General features: G+C 39.9%; 1 protein-coding gene across 1 annotated transcript in view; it reads right to left on the reverse strand.

Annotated features, from left to right (window-relative positions):
• The window catches only part of LAMA4 (laminin subunit alpha 4), a 98,813-nt gene that overhangs the window by 72,592 nt on the left and 4,552 nt on the right, over window positions 1-21,669 (reverse strand). The window contains exon 2 of the mRNA XM_056487228.1: window positions 3,990-4,091. Coding sequence (XP_056343203.1) covers window positions 3,990-4,091 — 102 coding nt within the window. The remainder of the gene's footprint in view (window positions 1-3,989; window positions 4,092-21,669) is intronic.

Raw genomic sequence — 21,669 nt, forward strand, 5'->3', positions numbered from 1 at the left:
ACCTTCTGCTGTAATGCTTTCTCCAGACTTACTTCTTCTGTTCCATGTTTTCATGCATGAAGGAAGATCTAATCTCCCTTAATAGTTGACACATCATGTAAGATGCTGATAACTCACTTTAACAAAAAAATTTGCCTGGATAAACAGCTTGGTATTTTTAAGGAACTTACAACCTTTCAATCCATATTGTTGTGTACATTTGGAGTCATTGCCATAACATATTGCAGTCACTTCAAGCAACTTGCTTCCCTAGACTGTGCAACCAATGTTTTAAGTATGGTAAAGCCCTGTGAATTGTACTACTTGTACAATCCTATGCAAGTGTGACAGTTCATTGCTTTAGAAAAGCTGTTTCACCTCCACATGCCACTCTTTTCAGAGGTGACCATCACAGCCCCTCTGATGGTCAGTCATTTGAAGACCACCCCCATGTCTGAATTTTCAAATGTTGAACCCTCAGTGGATGTGCTCTAAAGAAATAGGTCAGCTGTGGGTTGCTGAAGGCTTCCTACCTTACTAGCAGCAAAACACAATGGGCTTTATGCAGGGGAAGTGCACACCCCTGGGTCTGCAGACAGCCTCTTGGAGCGCTTGCAGTTTCACCCAGTTAACATCCCATATGTGCATGCCTCCAAAATCAAAAGCTAGAGCCTAAAAAGAGACCTACTTCATTTTCTTCTCATAGCCAGGATTGAGAAAATTATGTTAAAAATCCAAAACCCAAGATCAGCACAATGAATTGGTGTTTCTTCCCCTACTGGTCTTACATGTATCACCAGATAGTGTCTTTGAAATGAAGCATTATTTGACATCTCTCTTCTAGTATATCATTAGTAGAGCTTATGCTGTGCTAGCTACTCTTCTTCCAACATTTGGGTGATTTTCTATCCTAACAAAATGTACTGTGTGTCTCTTCAGTTTTAGTCACAGGATCACATGGCTGATTTCTGTACCAGTTTTATCTATGCAAGAAAGACTCTGTCTGCAATAATTTCTTCTGTCTGGTTACCTAAGGAGATTGTTGATTCATTGATTGTGTCATTCAATAAGCTTTAATGACTCATGGATTTGATTTGCACTTTATGAATAAACTGAGAGAAGGTTTAAAACAGAACCTCAAGATATATATGCCAGCAGAAATTAAAGATATGAGCACTCTACCTTAAGGCATCATTAAAAAGATTTAATTTTATTTGATTTTGAATTCAGGGCATGGACCAATGAAAATTTCATTAATTTGTATGCTGTGAGAACTACATTTGCCAAATTGATTTGAGAGATTTGCCTAATATGATGGCCTCAGAGCATCATATGGGGCCTGGCCCTTTCTTTTCATCCAATTTGAAGCAGAGTATTCTTTCTTTTCCTACTGTCTTGTCCATTTATTCAGGTCTTACAGCTTAGTTATTACTTAGACTATAAAAAAATATCTACCAACCAAACACAGTGCTACTGTTACTTTCATGTTATTCTTGCTTCCAGCATTGTTTGCAGAGTAAACTTTAAAAAGTGATGGCTTTTAAAATATGTTTAAATAATTCCATTATGTTGATAAACATGCAAATATAGAAAACTTTAACTTTGGGGAAGATCAGTTATTCTAAAGATCCACTGCTAAAGAAGTTTTCTATCTATGGCTCAAGGTTAAGGTAAGATGTGGTTATGGCGGACAGTTCATAAATGATAAAACTTCAGCATGATGCTGCATCTTGGAAGCAGGGAGATAACAAGTTCATAATCATGGAAATAGAGGATGACAATAATAATAATGTGGGATAAAGAAGATTTAACTTTTAATAGCTCATTAAAAACTAAGTGAATGCAGAAAATCTTGTCTATCAGGTGTGATGGTTTCCACTGCAAGAATTATTGGAGTGGTTGCCTAGAAATTTGAGAATAGAGAGAATGGTGAACTCTCTATACCACATGGTCCTATCTCTTCACAGGAACTCCCAGCTATAGAGATATTGACTCATTTCTGCCCCAGCAGGCTTTGGCCAGATCGTACATGTCCTTCTCCAGCTCTTAGGGAAGGCTGCTCTGTCCACTGGTTCTAATACAAGCCACATTACCAGCCATCAAGTCACCTTTACCCAAGGTGGATTAATTCATTTATCTAACGTGCTTCTTCCTGCTGTAATTCAAGTTACATCTTTCCTTCTCTAAGCTTTTCTTCTCCCAGGCTTTCTCAGTCACATTTTGCTGTTTAACAATTTCATTAATCTTCCAAACTTCCCCGGAAATTTCCAAATCTTCAGGAAGGTCCTGTTACTGCAGTCCCCATGGGCTTCTCTGGTTGTTTCATGCTATAAAACCTTTAAAACTCATTTTCATTCTGCACTTTTCCTCTGCCTTTCACTTTTATTTCACTTAAGCCTTTTCACTGTTTCTTTTTATTCAGAAGTAAATGACCTGAGCTTAGTGACTTTTAAAATCCTTCAGATAAGTTAGTTATCAAAGGGCAATTGGAACTCAAACAGTAAAGTAGGGTTTAGCTTTTAGTTTTATTCCTTACTAGCTGGTTCCAAGAGAAGAAACACCAATCAGGAATGCACATTTACTTTCAGATAATTTCTTCCTGATACTGTAAATTTTCTGGTTTTGTTTTTTTGTTTGTCTTGAACCCTTGACTTCAGCCATATTTTTGTAGAAGATAGGAAACAGGTCTTCTGTTGTGTTTGTAACCTGAGGATATAATCACTTCCTCACTCATATACTCTGCTCTGGAAGCTCTCTGGTGACCAGAGTCATCAGAAGCAGACATTTGACACGCTCTCTATCTTGCTCCCAAGTCTTCCATCAGAAGTTTCTCCTTGGCATCATTGTCACTTGACACTAAGGGGACAATGATCCCATGAGCCAAAACCCTTGTGCATGTGAAAGAGAATAGCTGGGAATGCCTGGTGGTCTAAAACCACTTTTGAAAATTTAATATTAAAAACTAAGCCACTATGTGTTCTGCAGAAAACAGACAATTCTAAGCACATTACAGTGGCCAAGCCATAGTAATTTTTCCTGTGCTGAACAGCTGCACTGTCTTCTTCCCACAGAAATAAAAGTGGTAGGAAATATGCCATGGAACTTGACTTGATGTATTTGTATAGCTGAAAACTTGATAGTGGTTGCAACGATGCAAAGTATGTGAATATTATGAGTCCATTTTATGAAGAGATAAACTGAGGGCAAAGGTTTATGACTTGTCAAAAGTAACACATGGCAGAGCAAGAGGTTCTGGGCTCTACTCCTGCTTTACAAGCCTTCAAAAAGTATACGAGTGCCTAGCTCTTGCTATGTGGTTTAAATACAGCATTAACTTCCATCTTTTTTTTTTTTTAGCGTATTAGTGCCCTGATTGCCTGTTAGTATTTAGGATTAGTTTTACTGGGCTGAATTTTGCTCTGGAGCTACAAATGTTTGACTACTATTACTAACACATAGCTTTCTGTATGGGGTGATTCTGAGTCAAATTGAACATATGGGGAAATTGTAACAGTACCTTGAAATTCCACACTCTTCCCCTGGTGTATTGTTTCAACCTTCTCATGTTGTTCCTTCACAGCAGGAGTCTGCCATGCAGCTGAAGTGCTATGGGTAACACATGTACATACACTCACAGGGGTCACTCACCACTGTAAATTGTTTATATTATGCACAGCACTGTGTTCATAAAGGGGAGAAAGAAATGTGTTTGAATTTTACATTTTTTTTCTCCAGAGGTATACAAAACTCTTTCCATATTTCTGATGGACTAAAAATTTTCCACATGCTAGTTCTCACAAATACTGCATGAGGGAAGTGTTTTGAATCTGCAGAGATTATTTAAGTGAGAATTAATTTTGGCCAGGACAATTCATTATTGCATTGATCTTGGTTATTATGATCCTTCTTCAGCAAAAAGCTCCTGTGGTACAGACATGGCTTTTGCAGTATATTGAAACTGAGCATTGGTGTTAAAAGTCAGACAATCAGAGAACAGAGGAATTCCTTACCACACAGATTCCAGATCCATCAAGGCATCTGTTTGCATTACCATTACAGTTGCAAGGGGAGCACCTTCCTGAGCTGGTACGATAAAATCCTTCTTGGCATCCCTGCAATGAGAAGAAAAGTATTTCCTATGCATACATAGCTGGAGACTCAGGTTTGGTGAGAGGAGAGGAAAGCAAGACTACAGCCATCAGGTCTCCCCAGAACACACTGTACAACCCCACCACAGCAGACCACACACACGCTGCTGAACTTGAGTCTGTTCTTTCACTCTGTCCTGGTGCTTGGTTTTTTCCCTTTTTGAGTGTTAGAGCTGTCAGCATTCCTGCCTGCATCCTGTCCCTGACAAGCTATGGGTGTGGAGCTGGCAGATTCTTACTGCATGTTGTACTAGAGGATGAGTTAACCAGATAGCATAATCCTTATTTGGTAAAGAAGGTGCATTTATAGGAAAGAAATAGCTTTTACAAGAAAAGAAAAGAAAAGAAAAGAAAAGAAAAGAAAAGAAAAGAAAAGAAAAGAAAAGAAAAGAAAAGAAAAGAAAAGAAAAGAAAAGAAAAGAAAAGAAAAGAAAAGAAAAGAAAAGAAAAGAAAAGAAAAGAAAAGAAAAGAAAAGAAAAGAAAAGAAAAGAAAAGAAAAAACTTCAGAAAATTTGCTTTACATCAAAGCTTTGATGAAATTTGGATGAATAACCTATGGGAAACAGAAATATACCTAAAAAGATCAATGCTCTTTTGAATAAATGTGTGGCTTTGCCTGTTGTATATAAGTTAGGAGAAATTGTAAATTGTAAAATTGTAAATTGAAAAATTGTAAATTGTAAGAAAAAAAGGATCACCTTCTTTTGAATAATAATTGAAGCAATAATATAAGGAGTCAGAAACACAAAGCTATTAAGGTACCCTTTAATGACTGAAAAATAAAAGCAAATTGAAGAGGATAGTTTTTGTTGTGTTATGTATAAATTCTTGTTCTTCAGTGAAGAGCTTTTCCCTCATTATGCAAAGCTGGTGAGATATACACAAGCTGACCTCAGGACTGACCTCTGTTCAGGTACCCTGTGTCACCCTGCTCACGCTGTCCAGTCTCTCTGTGTCACATGTATTATGCTAGATTCATGAATTTTTGGATCCTAAATATCTCACTCTTGTCTAAGTCTGGCAATATTGCTGCAGAGCTGAAATGGAGACATTGACATGCAATTTAGCCCTCCAAAAATTATTTTCCACACCAGTGATTTGCCAACAGTGATGTTTCTGCTATCACTTAAAACCAGCATCCCTGAGGTGGCTGTCAGAGCTTAAGGTATGCTAGACTTTGCTGAAATATTTTTTTGTGGCTCTCCGTACAGAACTTTTTGTATTCTGTGGCTCTTGAGGTCACCTGCCCTTGAAAAAAGTGGGAAAAGTGTAAAGTTCAAGTAACTCAGACGGGTGTGAGTCTGCTTGCATTTGTATGAGCTAAGAGGCTTCTTATTGTATTGCACTGATCAAATCAGGATTAGCTTTCCTTTGTATCTTCCTATTCCTTTTTTTTTCTGTGCTGCTCTGAAATCAAAGATGAGGTGCTTCTGTGCACTGTGCAGTAAAATGGCTTAGCACCCATAGTCCCCATGCCCAGTGTAGGCTGTGGCAGAACAGCAGGTGTGCAGTTCCAAATGCAGACCCATGGAGCAGAAAGGGAGCAGCAGTGCCAAATGTCCCTGCTGGTGGCTGGGGCTGGCCAGCCCTGGCACTGTGCTGTGGCTGTGTCCCTCCTGGGACCTGCACTGGTGTGTCTGCCTGCTGTAGTTACAGCTGTGGCGCCCTGGGCAGCAGGAGCCAGCAATCCCAGTCTCATCTGCTTCCATTCCCAAGTGTGGGTATGCCCTTCTTTCCAGCCAGACAAGCTGCTCGCTTAGAAAACAGTGTATCTTAGGAGATGACTAACAACAGGCTTTAAAAATGAGGTTAAGAAATGAATCATTAGTCCAATCTTATCCCAGAGAGCTCTGAGAAGTTGAGATGAACATAAATGGGAAACTCAGTTGCCTTTACCATTCTTGTGCACAGAATTTTATCTGGTTTGTTTTGGAAACACTTTCTTTGATAACAGCTCCTAGGAGGCAAAGTCTTCAGACCACAGGCTCTTTGGGAGAGCAGAAATACTGTCTATTTGTACTGCTTGTTTCCTTCAGTTGTTTAGTCTTTGCACAGTGGTAGGACTGGCTCCCGCCAGACTAAAGATTGCAGCTGAACGATTACACCACATGCTGTGGAAGGGAGACAGTTAGTGTCTAAATTGGAAACAGATTCTTGTCCCAATGTCTGCCTTTGCAACAGTTCTTTCCACCCGTACAGATCTAAAGCTTGTTATACTCTCTGATGCCTCAGAGCTGGTGGGTGGTCTTAGCTGTGTTCCTCTAGTGCCTACCCAAAAGCTTTCTTGGTTCTGCAGGTCTGAGCAGAATAATTTTTTACTTATGATAGTGAATATGGACAATGGAAATGTAGGAATGCTGGTAAAGGTGTCTGTGAAAATCCTTGAGTCAGCCAAAACAATATTCTCATTTATTCTCAACTGATGGTATGCCTGCACTGCAGCCATTGAGCTTCCATCTATTCCACACACCCAGCAGTAGCAAGTCAGTGCAGGTCAGTGCTACATCGTTGGTTTGAGCATAAGGATAAGGGCTGCACAGACTTTGCTAAGGTCCATTGGGAACCAGTTTACCTCCTATTATTAGCAGACACAATTCTCAGTTGTTCAAGACATCTGCCTCCAGTCTGAGTCCCTCTATTTTCATTGTTAGAGCCCCTCTACAAAATGAGATGTGGGCAAGTCATCTGGGTATTTTTTTTCGTATCCTTTCCCCCCCATGTTATTCAATTAATCACCAAAAACTTGGAAGGTCACTATTTTAAAACCGTATTTAAACCATGGGTTGCATCAATGTAAACCAGAAGTGAGGTATTGAAAAATCAATGTTATGAGGAACAAGGGAGTGAAGGCAAAATGGGATCCAGATTGTTTCCTTTGGGCTCTGAAGTTTTCTCAGGCATTCTCAATTATTCTGATATATTTTTGTTGCTCCTTGCCCTGCTAGTGATAATGGAGTGATTGGTTGGTTGTTCCAGATTTTGAGCCAACATCGTATTTATAAAAAAAGTTGTCAGAGTGTTGAGCTAATTGAGGGATTCAAATTGCTAAATGTTCTGGGAGCACAAAATTGTTGCACAGAAAGCAGAAACAGGAGTGAAACAAAATGGAAATACCTTCCCTGCAAAATCATTATGTAGGCAATTGAGTGAGGAACATTTCCGTGCACTGTCTGTTTCTGAATGGTGAAGAGAATTAGAAGGCCAAAATGTTAGGTCTGCATTAGCAATTATGTCTCCAAAATTATTAGATATTTTTTTCCCTGAGGGACAAAGTTTGTTCCAGTTCAAGTTGAAAAGCCAGTCAAATGTTGGCCTTGCTGATCTCCTGAAAATCCCTGCACCCATGGGGCATTTATTCCCCCCCTCCTGCCCTGCATCTGGATTTAATGATTACATTACTTAAAAACAAGAACCAGCTGCATGCTGAAAGTGCTGGGGAGCCTGTAGTAATTTTTTGCTTCTTCAGACCTTTCTACTGGTCTGGGTGCAGGATGAGACAGAAGATGGAAGACACTTCACATACACAGAGTGTGAATTTACTCCCGTGTTATTTTCAAGCAGTTCCACCAATTTCATTGTAGCTGTTCCCGACCTGCACCTGCAAACTGAGGGCAGAACCAGGTCCCTCATTCCTTCCCTGCTGCCAGCTCACAGGGATGGGTGTTTGCTGGGAACCTCCCTCTTCTGGTTTGCTTTCCCCCCAGAAAAGTGCTGTGCTGGTAGCACACACAGAGTGCTCTGTGTGGTCACATCTGCACTGGCCAGCTGAACAAAGGCAAGGTGTGGTTTCAGACCTTGATCTTGCTCCTTGACAGACTGTGATTTTCCTCCCAGTGACCAGGCCCAGCTCAGAGCATGGCATCTGTTAGGATGTGCTCCCAAAACGCAGTTTTTATATAACTACCCTTCTCTGGGCAAACATGGGGGGTGTTCCAACACATGGACACAGGCTGTGTTATCCTGTTTGACTAGGAGGTCCCAACACTGCTTTTTTCAGAACTCCAGATGTAGCCATTGACTCTCTCATCTAATGGTAAGAAAACATGGCACATATCTTTAGTTATACTGGAACTTGTGACTTGTGAATATATTATACTATTTTCAGCCTTGGACCAGGAATCCCATCACATCTGGTGCAAAACAAACCCAGAAGAAAAAGATGGTGCTATCATCCCCCGGGACCATTTGTAAAAGAGGAAACAGCTGGTGCACGTGGGGAGCTGAACCTCAGGGACAGCACTCAAAGTAGCAGTCATGGCACATCAGCTGCCAAGTCACTGCTAAGTTTAGAGCCAGTAGAGCCTTGTTTGTAGCTCCCAGCAGTGTTATGGTCTTTGCTGCCAGACAGAGAGTCCAAAGGTGTGCTTCCTTTCCAGGTAAAGGTGTGATTCCTTCCAGGTCTGAGAAGGATCCTCAGGGAGCTACAGGGATCTTCAGGCACAAGGGAATGGTCAAACATTATGGTTTTGCTTAGTATATTCTCACTACTAGAAAGAAAGGTCTGTTTAGGATAGCAAAAGTGAACACAGTCTGGGCACAGCTGAGCCTGATGGACTCACAGGCTTGTGATGAAATGAGAATTAATTAACATAATATCCCAGATCTAGCTGCATAAATACAAAGAAGTTCTATCCTGTCTGGAAAATACTGTATATTTATTGTGTAGAAGAGTGATTTTTAACAGCAAGAAGAAAATAAAAAAGCACATTTTCTTAGTTTCTGGCACCCTCTGCATGTTACTTCTTCATATGCCAAGAGGTTAGATGACTCTAGCATCATTTATGATATGCTATTCAAGACTTAGAAACTGTTCCTGATCATGTTCTTTTAGCCACAGTGAAAGAGAATGTAATTGGTTCTCATTACCTGTCATCTGGCCAAGTGCATACACAGATATCTCTGGTAAAGCTGACATACCATAGTTTGTTTACCTGCTTTATCTTGACAAAATTTGCCATACAGTTTAATTTTGAAAATATATTTGTGCATTCTGGTTTTCATTTTTCTGCAGTATGATCTCTTCTATAAAGGTGGCAAAAATATTGTCAGAAGACATGAACCTAGAGAAGTCATAGTTTGAGGAGTGTGAAATCTGGCCTGAGAGGCTCTCTCTCAAAACATTTGTGGAGAACTGTGACACATATTGTGCATTATTTGCATAATAATATTTATCACCTGACATAGATTGACTAGCAATTTTGGAACTGTAGGACCCTTAGAAATTCCCATTGTCTCCTATGGAATTAAAGAAAAGAAAGTAGAAAACAAACTCTACTTGAACATTATGAAGCTTTGCTTCAGAACATGGGGAAAAATAGGAAAATGTTTCTCCTCTGATATAACAGGCTTCATATCAGCCATAGATACCTGGAAAAGTAGGGCACATGGATAATGAAAGTCCACATTTTCAATGCATTGATGAAAACAATCAGACAAATTGAGTGGAGCAATGGCCCTTCTTGGCAGCTTCACATCAATGTGCAATGTTTGTCCATCTGGAAGGAACAGTTTAGACAAACAGAGGTTTGGGACTCAAAGTTACACCAAGAGTCTGAAACTTTTACCATACAGAGATGAGTGAATACTCTAAACCACCTCCATCCATTTTAAAGTCTTTTTGTCTAAAGAAGAGACCAGTGTGCTGGAAGTGCATGGCATTACCATGGAAACATCAGCCCTCTGCTTCTTGAGGACATTCCCAAACCTAACCCCAGCATGCTTGCTTTTGTTTATTTGCCTTTATGAGCAGTATTTGAAATTGGCAGCTACAGTTCTGAGGCCTTTTTGAAGATTGTTTGCTTAGGCTAACTTGAGATAAATAGACTATTGCCCTTCCTAAAAATAGAGATGTTTTCCTGCTTGAATATCTCCCAGTACTTTCATTTATGTAATTGTTTATTAGAAATAAGAACATTAGAGAAACAAGCCTGAGAAAGCAGTCCTCTACTGTACATTTGATGCTATTTCAGTTTCTCTGGCTTCCAAAGAACAGGTATGACTCTTTTCCAAAGAGATTGCTGGCTTTGATCAGCTATGATAGGAACTTCACTTTCAATCCCCAGCCAAGAGCTCATGGAAATCTTGCCAAGCACTCAGCATTCAGCAGGTCTCACCCAGGGTGTCTGTGAGCCCTGAAGGCAGCCCCAGGGCTGCTGCCCTAGTCCTAGGTGCAGCTCTGAGCTCACACAGCTGTGGCTGTGCTGGTGTCAGGGCAGGATGGCCTTGGCAGCAGCACCAAACCACAGCAAGCTGGGAGCCATCCCCATGGAGACTTCCACAGGGCGGCCAGAAGCCAGCTGGACACCCACTGCACAATCATGGTTTGATTTCTTGTGAAGGGAAATGCATCTCAGCCAGGTCAGCTGTGCCTGCTGCTCTCTCCTGACCGTGCAGAGGCACGTGGAGGGTGGATCATCTGTAGGTGCCAGCACTGTGCACAGAGTCTGTGAGAGGAAACCTATTGCCAGATGTGCTGTGCCTTGTAGAAGTGTCCAGGCTGCAACAGCTGTGCCACAGATCTGCCCTATCTGCTGGGCCCTTGCTCTCAGAGAAGTGCAAAATCTCCTTAGAATCTGTTCCACAAGTCAGTATGTTCAGGTAGAGAAAGTGGATGGATATAAAGGAAATCTTGATGTCTGATAGGCCTGACCAATCCTCTCCCTACGTGCAGGAAAGATCTAGCCTAGAAAGAATGACCCCATTCTAAGGACACTGGTTCCTTCCAAAAGGCACACTAAAAATATTGCTTTGCCAAACTGGGATGTAAATAAACAAAGTTTTTGAATCCATGGACATCCTGTCTTAAAAGCACTCTGGGCAGGCACAAAATCTATGGCTTATCATGCTTGGAAATCATTAACAGCAAAAAGGTCTTCTTTACCTTGGACAGATATACAAATATACTTCTGGTTTCATTCATCAAAAGATACTGAGAACAGCAATGGGACTTTTACATCTGTTTTCAGCTTGGGACATAATTGACTTCCAGTGAATTTAAACATGGATTTTTAAAATCCAATCTTCCAGTTGTAGACTGATGGTCATTTTACCACTTCTTGTTCCCTGGGAGCAAACTGATAGACATTTCCAATTCCTCAGGTCAAAGACTTATTCATAAGCATAGACACAAAGATTTAGTTCTTCTTCAGCCTGCTGGGAAACTTTATGCAAACAAAAAGAGCTGTGATAAGACTGCATCCCACTCTCTCGACCCTCCTGCCTTTGGTGACCTGCAGGAGAAACCTCTCTCCATTTGTTGCCAAAATACAAAATCCAGCAGATGAACAGAGAGCACTGTCTGCAACTCCAGCTCGGTGTGCAGCACACTTAGGAGCCCTGGGCTCTCCTGGGGTCTTTGCCATCTTACACAGCCAACATGCACTTCATTGATCACAGAAAAGGTGCTTAACTGATGGAGGTTAAATTTTGGATTGAGAATTCAGTATGTGTAGTTTTTTTGCTGCATGGGATTTCAGAAATGTGTGGGTACAAGGGGATGGACAAGGGTTAAGTGGGGGAAAAGAATACACCTATATTTGCTCTGTAGGGCCCTACTGCTGGCTGAGACATGCTGTTTTTTGTCCTGGTCCCAGAGAACTGGATGGACTTACATATTCACTAGAAAACACATGAACTTGCTGCATAGGGCCAGCAGACAGGAAAACCTTCACTCATTTCTCTCATTTCTCTCATTTCTCTCATTTCTGAATGTGTAGGCAGCTGCTCTGAGCCCATCAGAGATTGAGTTTATCAGACTTATAAGGTGTTTTACAAATGAATGTGCTCTGGTGCTCTTCACACCTAGACTTTCCCACATTTTTGGATGAGGATCTGACTGGTACCAGCTCACCAGTTTTTGCTGAAAATGCTTTGGGACAAAATATTGACTATAGCTGAGAAACACTGGTAAGAATATTTTGGGATGTATTTAAATTTAGAACTATGCTGCTTTTATGTGTGCCCAGGAGACAGTACATATTTTACAGGTACATGTATGATATCTGAGCAGTGTGCATCAGCAGGTAATCTGTCCTTCTAATCTGGCCTAGTTAACCATGAAAGTCTGACTTGCCACAATTCTTAACTAGGAGATAACAAATCACTGAACCCAGCACCAGATGTTGTCAGATACCTCTGTGCAGTTTCTGATTCCTGTTTTCCAAAAGACTAGGCCCACCACAGATAACTGCATGAGAACGGTGCTTGTAATATTATTTTCTGTTTTGAATATTATTTGGCATTGCTCCTCTTCTTCACAGTTTTTATCCTCATCAGTTTGACACATGAACACTAGACTGTTCAGAAGATTATCAGCAAAGTAAAATAAAAAAAAAATGCAAAGAAAAACTGCATTTTTTTCACATATTACCTGCTAAGAAAGAAGCTTGAGAGGGTGGTCTTTGCCTCTCAACACTGAAATGGTTGAGATAACAGAAGGCTGTATTGAAACACTTTGATTTTTATTGCTCCTCCAACAAGGCCAACCATGGCAGGGGGCTTGGGACTACATTGATGTTTAAGGTCCCTTCCAACTCATAACATTTCATAACTATATGATCTGAGAGATCCTGAAGTGTATGACTCAGGGTAGAATTTATCTAATTACATTTTCTTTGTTTTGTTCTGGTTTGTGGGGGTTACTGTTTCCTTCCCAACATGTTTTCTTCGAGACACAAGAGAGACAGTATTTCTAAAAGGTGTCCTTGGCCTCTTTGTATACAAGTACTTGATGACTGCCCAGATATTTTCTTGACTGTCATTCATACTGCTGCCACATTTTTACAACACTAACTATGAAGTTGCAAATCATCGTTTTAATAATTTCTTCTAGACCTTGTTAAAGAATATTCCTATGGATAGATATTTGTGCAGTTACAATTTCCTCAAAGGCACAGTGAGTACTTGCAGCACTGAGGGGTTTGCTGCAGAAAGTATGTTCTGCTAAGTGTGTTTGCATGCTGTGAGGCATTGATCAAATCCATGGCTTCTCAGCTTGTATTTATAGCTCTCCCTAGCTTTTATTTATAGGTTACCTTCTAGTCTTGTCTATATTATATGTCTCTCTTGTTGGCAACGAGGCTTGGATGTCATTTAAACAGTCTTACAGTAAATGCCAACCAGATGAGATGTTTGTTCATTGGCCCTTCTTGGGGGAGGCCTCGGTGCTTCTCCTGGGCTGTATCTATTAATGGAGCAATGGAACATTACACTCAGGGGTCTGGATCTCCACCTGCCCCCATAGAACAGCAGAACAGCCTTTCTGTTGTTGTCTTGTTCTCTATTTATGCTTGTGTCCTCCCTGTTCTGCTTTCCATTTGTCCTCCTACTCCTCCTATCTTTGCTGTCCCTGCCTGTCCCTGCTCTGGGTCCCAGCCACTTCATTACATATGCTTCACCTCTAATCTACAAACACCTCCAGAGCAATAGTTTCATTATACTGTTTGAAATTAACAGAACAAAAATATTCCTTCTCACTGAACTCTGAAGAAACCCATCATCTTGTTTCCATGCACGAGCTGCTCTCTCTCTAATTATATTCATAACAATACTGGGACTCAAGAAAATACACTCTTCTGCTCACATCTTGTGTGAGGATGAACATTACTCTTTCATGCAGTTCCTTGATCAGTAAAATGGAATAATGACCACAGCCACCAAGAATCACAGAATAGCTGAGGCTGGAAGGGACCTCTGGAGGTTGACTGGTCCAATCCTAGAGCAGATTATCTGGGAGTGCATCCAGATGTGCCCAGTGTAATCCATGGCAGAGCACACAGTGTAATCCCAGATGCACCCCATGTACCCAGCAGTGACACTCCTCCACCACTTCATGCCTTTTAAGAGAACCAGCCAGAACCACCAGGAGCACCAAACATCCCCATGTGGCCAGACATTTCTGGTAGTTGTGTTTTGCGTGTTCCAGATGCCTGCAGTGGGTATAAAGCTGCTTCTGGATCCAAAACTTTTCTAAATGCAGTGCTGAAAGAATGTTTTTGGCTTTCAGCTAAACAGCTATAGTTTGAAGACATTTTGGTATGTACAGGGCACTGCTTGGCATGGTGCTGCCTTCCCCATTTTTCCCACCACTCTTTCTTAGTTAGACCTCACTTTTGCATTTGAGGGTGACTTTTATGAGTGACCTGCTATGATTTATTGTCAAAGCATACCAGATATATGAAAAGGATTAGTCAAAGGGTATAGAGAGAAAGAATTACAGTTCAGCCATAAAATTTCCCATGAAAGCTTCAAACTAGCTTTGTAAGGGAGCTTTTAAGATATTTAAAGAAAATGTGTTTTTTTCATACAAGAAAGGAAACATGAATATGGAAAAATATATTTGATATAGAAGTTGTTCTTTTAAAATATCATCTGTGGCATTTGTTTTTGTTAGATACAATGATGAAAGCATTTTTCTCTTCCTGAAAAAACAAATTAAGGGCGAGACCTCTTAGTCAAGGTACAAAGAACATTAACTCTGCTGGTAACTTCCCCTTTATCTGTTCTATTATTTTCTCTTAATTTGCTCCATGCATCTTCCTAGACCAGGTCTTGGCTAAGGAGGAGATTTCTGTGAGTTTTTCCAACCACTGAGGTAAACTATAACTAATTTTAAAAATAAAATGCCCTGGTGGTGCCCTTTCACAGAGCTGTCATGCTTCACTCTAAGTTATCATTTGAAGAAATAAATGGACTTTAAATTCCCAGACCGTGAGTAATAAATTCAAGATTGTCTTTGTACTTGAACATATAAATCCCTATGGAGTGACATTTCAGAAGGATCTTTGTCTTCCTCTGGAGAATGAGGCCCTCAGAAGTTAATAACTGACCTGCTGGCCAGACAAGTTCTACCATCAAAGTAATTGTAGAGAGAGGCAGATAGAAGTTCTGCTCTCCACCATGAGGTACTTCAAAACATGCAGGCAAAAGTGGACATCTGCTCTGTAATTCTATTTATTCTCTGCTGATTTTTTCCTAAATTTATCTGAGCTTTGAAGCCTTGCAAACTAGAGAATTAAAAACAAACAAGCTTGCTTACCAGCTTCCCCTAGGTCTCCAAGCTCTATTTATAATTTCTATAAGCCTTCATTACCTCTGGTCTACAGTATCAAATTCTTCTGAACAAGAAAGGTCACATTCTAACTGTTATTACTGAAGAAATGAATTCAGTGTGACATCAGAGATAGACAGTTAATTACCCCATTAATAGGACACTACGGCTGTTAGGGAACAGTCTGCATGCAAAAAGCCACTCTATATTATTTACCATTTCAAAGGCAGAAACCTCATGCAAATTAGCCATTTGCAATTTCAGATTTATTTTTTAAACTGTAAACATTCCTGAGAGGAGCACATTTTCTAGCTGAGTCTCCAAATCAATGTTCATGATAGTTCTATAATAAGCACCCTGGTGTAATATATTAAATCCCTATACTGTTCTTCTAAATTTCTGACATTGTTAGCTGTGAAATATTTATTATTTCCAGTGTTCCATCTGATGTTGTAAATTAGAAATTAACCAGAAATTGGTGAAGAGATTTGGGCACAATACTGGTAATCTTTTTTATCCACTTATCTTGACAGGTATCTCGGTTCTAATTGCATTTAATGAGACTGCAAGCTGAAGTAATTATTGCACACTAACAAGGTTTCTGTTTTATTATTAAAATTGCAAATGTAAAAGCAAATTCTTTCCTGCTTAAATTGTCATTCAGTAGAGCCCACCAATATTTTTGCATATTCTGATTTATTAAATGAAATTCTAACATGAGATAGGGTTGATAAAAAACCTCAGTGAGTGAATTTGTCATAGATCTGGGCAAATTAATGTAATAATGGAGTGTTCTGGATAAGGGATATGAAATGCTTATTAAATCTGCAGCAGTGCATTTTTGTGAATCTGAGTAATTTGAATCTTCAAACACCAAAACAACAACAAATAAAACAGTGACACTGGTTGTGAACCTATATTCTTTTCCAGTAAATGAATTGCTTAATAAGTGATGAAACAAATGAAGTGTTATTTTTTGTTACTAGAGTCCTTTCTGTCAGCCTGTGCATGGATCTTAATATTGTTCCTTTATTCCTGCATCCCCTGTGATGGTCCCACCTGAGAGCACAGGGCTGATGTGGCCATGTCAGGCCAGTCTGCAGCTGCTAAGGAGTATAGCTGATGATTGAATTTAGTCTAGTTTTCTGTGTTAGTAAACACCAGAAATTCTCCACCGTTTACATATACAGAGGGGTTGAGCTGCCCTCAGAATTTACTGGAAAAGCTGTGATTGCCTTAAGGGACACAGGATAAGACACTAACTCTATAACTTTTTAACTTGAAAACTTCACTTGCTGACTTATCCATGACAATTTGGATTATTTATTTATTACCTGATGAGTTAATCAACTCATCAGCCTCCAAAAGAGAAGTTTATTTTTGATGATAATAAAGGACAAGTTATGAAGCTGATGGAAACCTTTTTCTCAAAGTTTTAGGTGCAAAGATCAGAGATTGCTAAAACTAAAACTAGCAAGAGTTAAACTAGTTGCTACAATTCTAGATAAAATTCAGCTGGCAGGAAGACTCAGAAAAAAAGTTACTTCTATTTCTCCCTATGGCATGGTAGAGCTGGAAGTTGGAGAGACAGTGAATATGGCTAATTGCACATGGGTAACCTCCAAACCAATGAGCAAAGCAGAGCATGGTGTGCAGGAAAAAATTACAAGGAACCTCCTCCCCAGCCCACTGTCACTCTGTGCTCTGATTCCTTGGGTGGGCTTGTGCCTGCCTCCACCACAGCAGTGACACACTGATGGGGACTCCCAAAAACGAGAAAGAGCTGAAAGCCAGATGGCTTTATGCAGAACAACTTTATCTATTACCTTGACTAGGTAATTGTGCTAAATTTTTTAAAAATTTCCTGTGCTGAAAAAGTTTCCAGACTGTTATCCCTTCCCCAGCTCAAGTGGAAAACAAACTGCCATTCAGCAAGAGAGATGGGGTTGGATCCAACATAAACATATCTCAGCTAGGCATTCTCCATAGAACTGCACAGTCATTTTTTCCATATACAGTGGGAAAGACAAAGCCTCTGCTTAAAAGGCATTCTTCTCTAAAAAGGGGAGGGCTACAGTGTTTTAGCTGTCTGGAAGCTGGGTATGAATCAGAGATTAATACTAGTCTCTAATCTACTCATTAGTGCTGCCACTGAGTGAAAAACTTACTCTTACAGATGCTCACTGTTGGAAATAGAAAAACTGCAGCTGAAACGGTAGGTGGTTGATTTCCCTCTTTTAAAAAAATGCCAAGTTTATTCAATTTACAGGAAAAAGGATAAATTACATTGTTTCCTCATTAACCACCTTCCACCCAGTCCCCACTTACATGAAATGTACATTCTGAGTCACAGACTCTCAGCTAAGTGAGACACAATCAGTTGACAAACTACAGTACTCCCTGAGAGATTTACAAAAATAGATACAAAATTTCAAGGGATGAAAAAGGAAAGTGGGCTTTAAAGTAAGTATTACTGTGCTTGTGGGATGCTGTTAATACTGAGAGGGTAAAACTCAAACTTCAATTTCCCCCCTTCCAAATTTCTAGTATTTCCTGGTTTGAAATGCTGGAGTCATAGCAGAGAAAAACAGTGATCTGCTTGACCAATAGCCATAGCATCAATCAAAAGCCTGTTAGAAAGAAACCTAAGCCCATATGAAAATGTTGAAAGATGAAGAGAAAGAGCTTTCATCCATCTCTGCCTCCCAGATATTGCCAAGACACACAGGGGCTGAGGATGGCTGATGGGAAGATCCCGTGTTTCTGGGCAGTTCTCAGAAACAGAGATTTCCCCCTGGATCCTCCTAACACTTTGCAAAGGTGTGGGAAGGGAGAAAGACAGCTCTGCATGGTTAACTTTGTACTGCATGCCCTCAGGGTGAAGCTGTGCTCTGAAAGGAGAGAGGAAAAGCCAGGCTGGGGAGAAGGGGTAACCTGCCTTGATCTCTCAGTGCCTCTGGGCTTGTTTCATCATAGGCATAGTCTGATAATGAAGAAATAAATTTTCTGTTGGCTCAAAGAGAGGGAAGAATCGATGTATCAAGAGAAAAGCCCAACAATTTATTTTCTTACCCCTCACAGAAATCCATCACCAAACGCCCTGTTTCCAGCTAACTTAAAAGTAATTAGCTGGTGCCTTAAAGACCCTGTTGAACCTCTGCAGACTCTCCTTGCCATTGACTGGAAGTGGAGAGCCACAGAAAACCACAAACTTGCAAAAGGCTGAGCAGGATATGCAAATTCCCCCCGGTCTTACACCATGTCTAGACCTCTAATACCTGTCCTCATCCCCCTGAATGGATCTGTGCCAGGTGCTGGTGCTCTGGAGACCTTGCCAGCCTCAATGGGCCAGGCTGTGTGAGCCTTTCTGGGCCATGAAGGATTCTAATAGCCAGGGCAGGGAGGTTTCATTATATTTTGTCCTGCCAGTTTTTTTTTCTTTTAAATTATTTTCTGTTTTTGGATACTGGATCTGGACAAATGCTTGCTTCCACAAAGTGCTTTTGAGGGAGGTTCCTGGAGGCAGGAGTGGGGAGCACGGCATAAGGGAGTCATGAATGCAGGCTCTCTGTGTCTCTCCATGGGCTACCATCCAGGCTCAGAGGTGGAAAACCACGATAGGAAACCCTAGAACTTACTGGCCTTGCCTTAGCCCTGGCAGAAAATCTGCTAACCTCCTGCCACTTAGACGGTCTTTCATAAAATAATAAAAGGATGCATTGTAACAGGGTACTACACAGCTCAGAAAGTACCTGGTTTAGGTGCTGGTTCTGTGTAGCTACTTTTCCACTGGCAGCAATGGTCAAAGATTGAATGAGCTAATTTCTGCTCGTTTTGTTGGGTAGGCAGAGTCAAACAGAGTCTCAGAGTTTTAGTTAAAAAGTCTGTTTTTACAGAACATATTGAAAGTTTTTCTTCCAGATATAATCTTTTTTTTTTTTTTGCTTAATCATTAAATTATGTTTCAAATTAATTATCAAATTAATTAAGGTGTGCCAGTTTCTCTCATAGTCCCTGGCTTCCATATGTCATGACCTAGACAATAATATTTTAGTTGTTCCTACATTCTTGTCAAGTTGGAATAGTAATAGTAATCTCTAAAATATTTAAGCCCTTTCTCATTCTTTGACCCTTGAATGCTGTGTGTTTAGCACTGTTTCTTGTTGGTTTGTCACAAGAGAAATAAAAAAGGAGTTATAGTATTTGCAAAGTATTTCTTTCAAGAGAATAACTATATAAAGAATTGCAAAATACAAACCCAGTCAAAGCCAGATCATACTTACTGTATTTTAGTCAATCTGTTTTCATTGTCAAATACACACTTTATATATCCTGACTGACAGTTGGGAAAATCTCTTTGAGATTTTAATGACAAAGAATTAGATTTCAAAAACTTTGGACCTCTAACAGCTTTGTGTATAATGCTATTCAGCAATTGTTGAATCTTGCATTAGGATGCATAACCCAAACATCCCCAGCTCATGGTGGTGTGTGAAAATGGACTGGGATCAGATCCAAACATTCAAGAGGACCAATTAAAATATAAAACCCGAAGGGTCTGTATTTTGGTGTTTGAAATCTAAGTCCAGAAGCAAGTTGTAAATTACCAGAGGCTGCTTATGTGTTACTCAGAAACTACAACTCTTTTGCACAGCACTTGAACACTAGAAACTCTAATTGTTATCATTTTAAATCAGGCCAAGATTTCCTTCAGAAAGCAATTCTTTCATTTCTTCTCATGCCCCCTGGAAAAACTGGACTTTTAATTCCTTCCTTGTTTCCCATGTTGTGAATAAGAGTGGCATAAAATGCCTTTTATTGGTTTTCACAGCCCAGAATAAGCTTTGGGGCACTTTGCTGGTACTTGCTCAAAAAATGTGTGGGAATACACTGCAGTGGAGTTTAAACTTTGTTTTCTGGTGGGTGTTTTATACAACTTTTTTAAATGTAGAAAATTTCCAGCTATGCATCTGCTCTGTCTTGTGCTTCCATTTGCTGCAGCTTCCTATGATTTAAAAGGTTTGGGGACTGGTGGCACTACTCCAAGCAGCTGATTTTCATTAAAGTTTTGATGAGAAACTTAAGTTGGAATCACAAACATCTGCAGTAAAACTTCCTCCCCACTAATAGTTGTTTCTCAGAACATAACCTTGTTGTATCAGAAAAAAAAGCAGCTAGAAATCCAAATTGCACATTATAGGAGTTAACCTAACATAACCTTAAGGGTTTGAAGTGAATTAATTTAAAGATCTGCTTTTAAAAGTAGATGCAGTTCACATTAGCTCACAGGAACATAAAGGTTCCTGTCATGTTAAAACCCTTTTTGGCTCACACCTCAGGATTAGGTCTTCTGCTGCTTCTTGTACTACTAGCTTGTTTTGAACAGATTAATGCTGCAAGTAAAGATCAAATTGTGGTTTCTCTCAACAGTTTGCAAGATTTTCTGTTCCAGCCTTTTTGGGGAAAATGAGTGAAGATGATTTGGTGATAGCTTGAGTCTTTGTGAATAAGTGGCTGGGACTTATGATTGCTGTCATTTTATGTATTTAATGTGAGCCATTTTAGAGAGGTGAGTTTGTCACAAATCCCATACTAATCATTGCTTATCACTTTAGGAAACCAGAAAGAAAGCACCTCAAATATTGCTTCTTGCATTTTATCAGCATCTGCTGGTAGAAGTCAGGTGGGAAAAAATGGTTGTCAAACATGTTATTTTAACACACAACCTCCATCAGATAACTTCTGCCACTTACTTTCTCTTATAGCAAATGGCTAATTTTGACTTGACTATGATAATTGTTTCCTTTAAAGGACTTTTGCCTCTCTGCCTATCCCGTAAGCCAAAAACACTGATACTGGAAACAGTTTTCCTCTTCCATCTGTCCAACAATATCATGCCTTCTTTCACTCTGGGAATTGGCTTCCTGCCCTGTCCCAACTTCAATTTTTTCTTTACTCTTAAGACTCTTGATTATCTCATTCTTGCTCTAATTTTTTCCTCTCCTTTGTCTTCCTGCTTCAGTTTACTTCCTTTCCCACTATTTACTTCACTTCTTCTTTCCATGGAGGACATTTGAGATTGTCTTTTTTGGCTTGGCAGATGTCTCCACAGACATCTTCCCTTTCTTCCCCTAATCCTTCCCACACTAATCTCCTATACTGGTCTCTGGCCTCTTGTAATCATTTATGTCAGAATGAAATAAATATTTTACTGGATGTCACCTTGCACTCATTTTGCATTAAGAAGAGTGACAACAAAGTGTGGATCACAGAGACTAATTTGTGATACTCTCTAGTATTTGAAGTTTTGTACCATTTTTTATTCTCACCTTAGAATCTATAAGGAACTTTCTTCCTGATGGGGAACAAAATCTACACCTATATAATGAAAACTATTGTATCAGTGGAATTCACAAATATAAATGTTAACAGTGGCAAGCTTCAGACCCAAATGGTAATGTATGACCCATCTCTTAGTTTAGAGATGTGTGTTT

Source organism: Oenanthe melanoleuca, chromosome 3 (genome assembly GCF_029582105.1).
Source record: "Oenanthe melanoleuca isolate GR-GAL-2019-014 chromosome 3, OMel1.0, whole genome shotgun sequence".
Lineage (NCBI taxonomy): Eukaryota > Metazoa > Chordata > Aves > Passeriformes > Muscicapidae > Oenanthe > Oenanthe melanoleuca.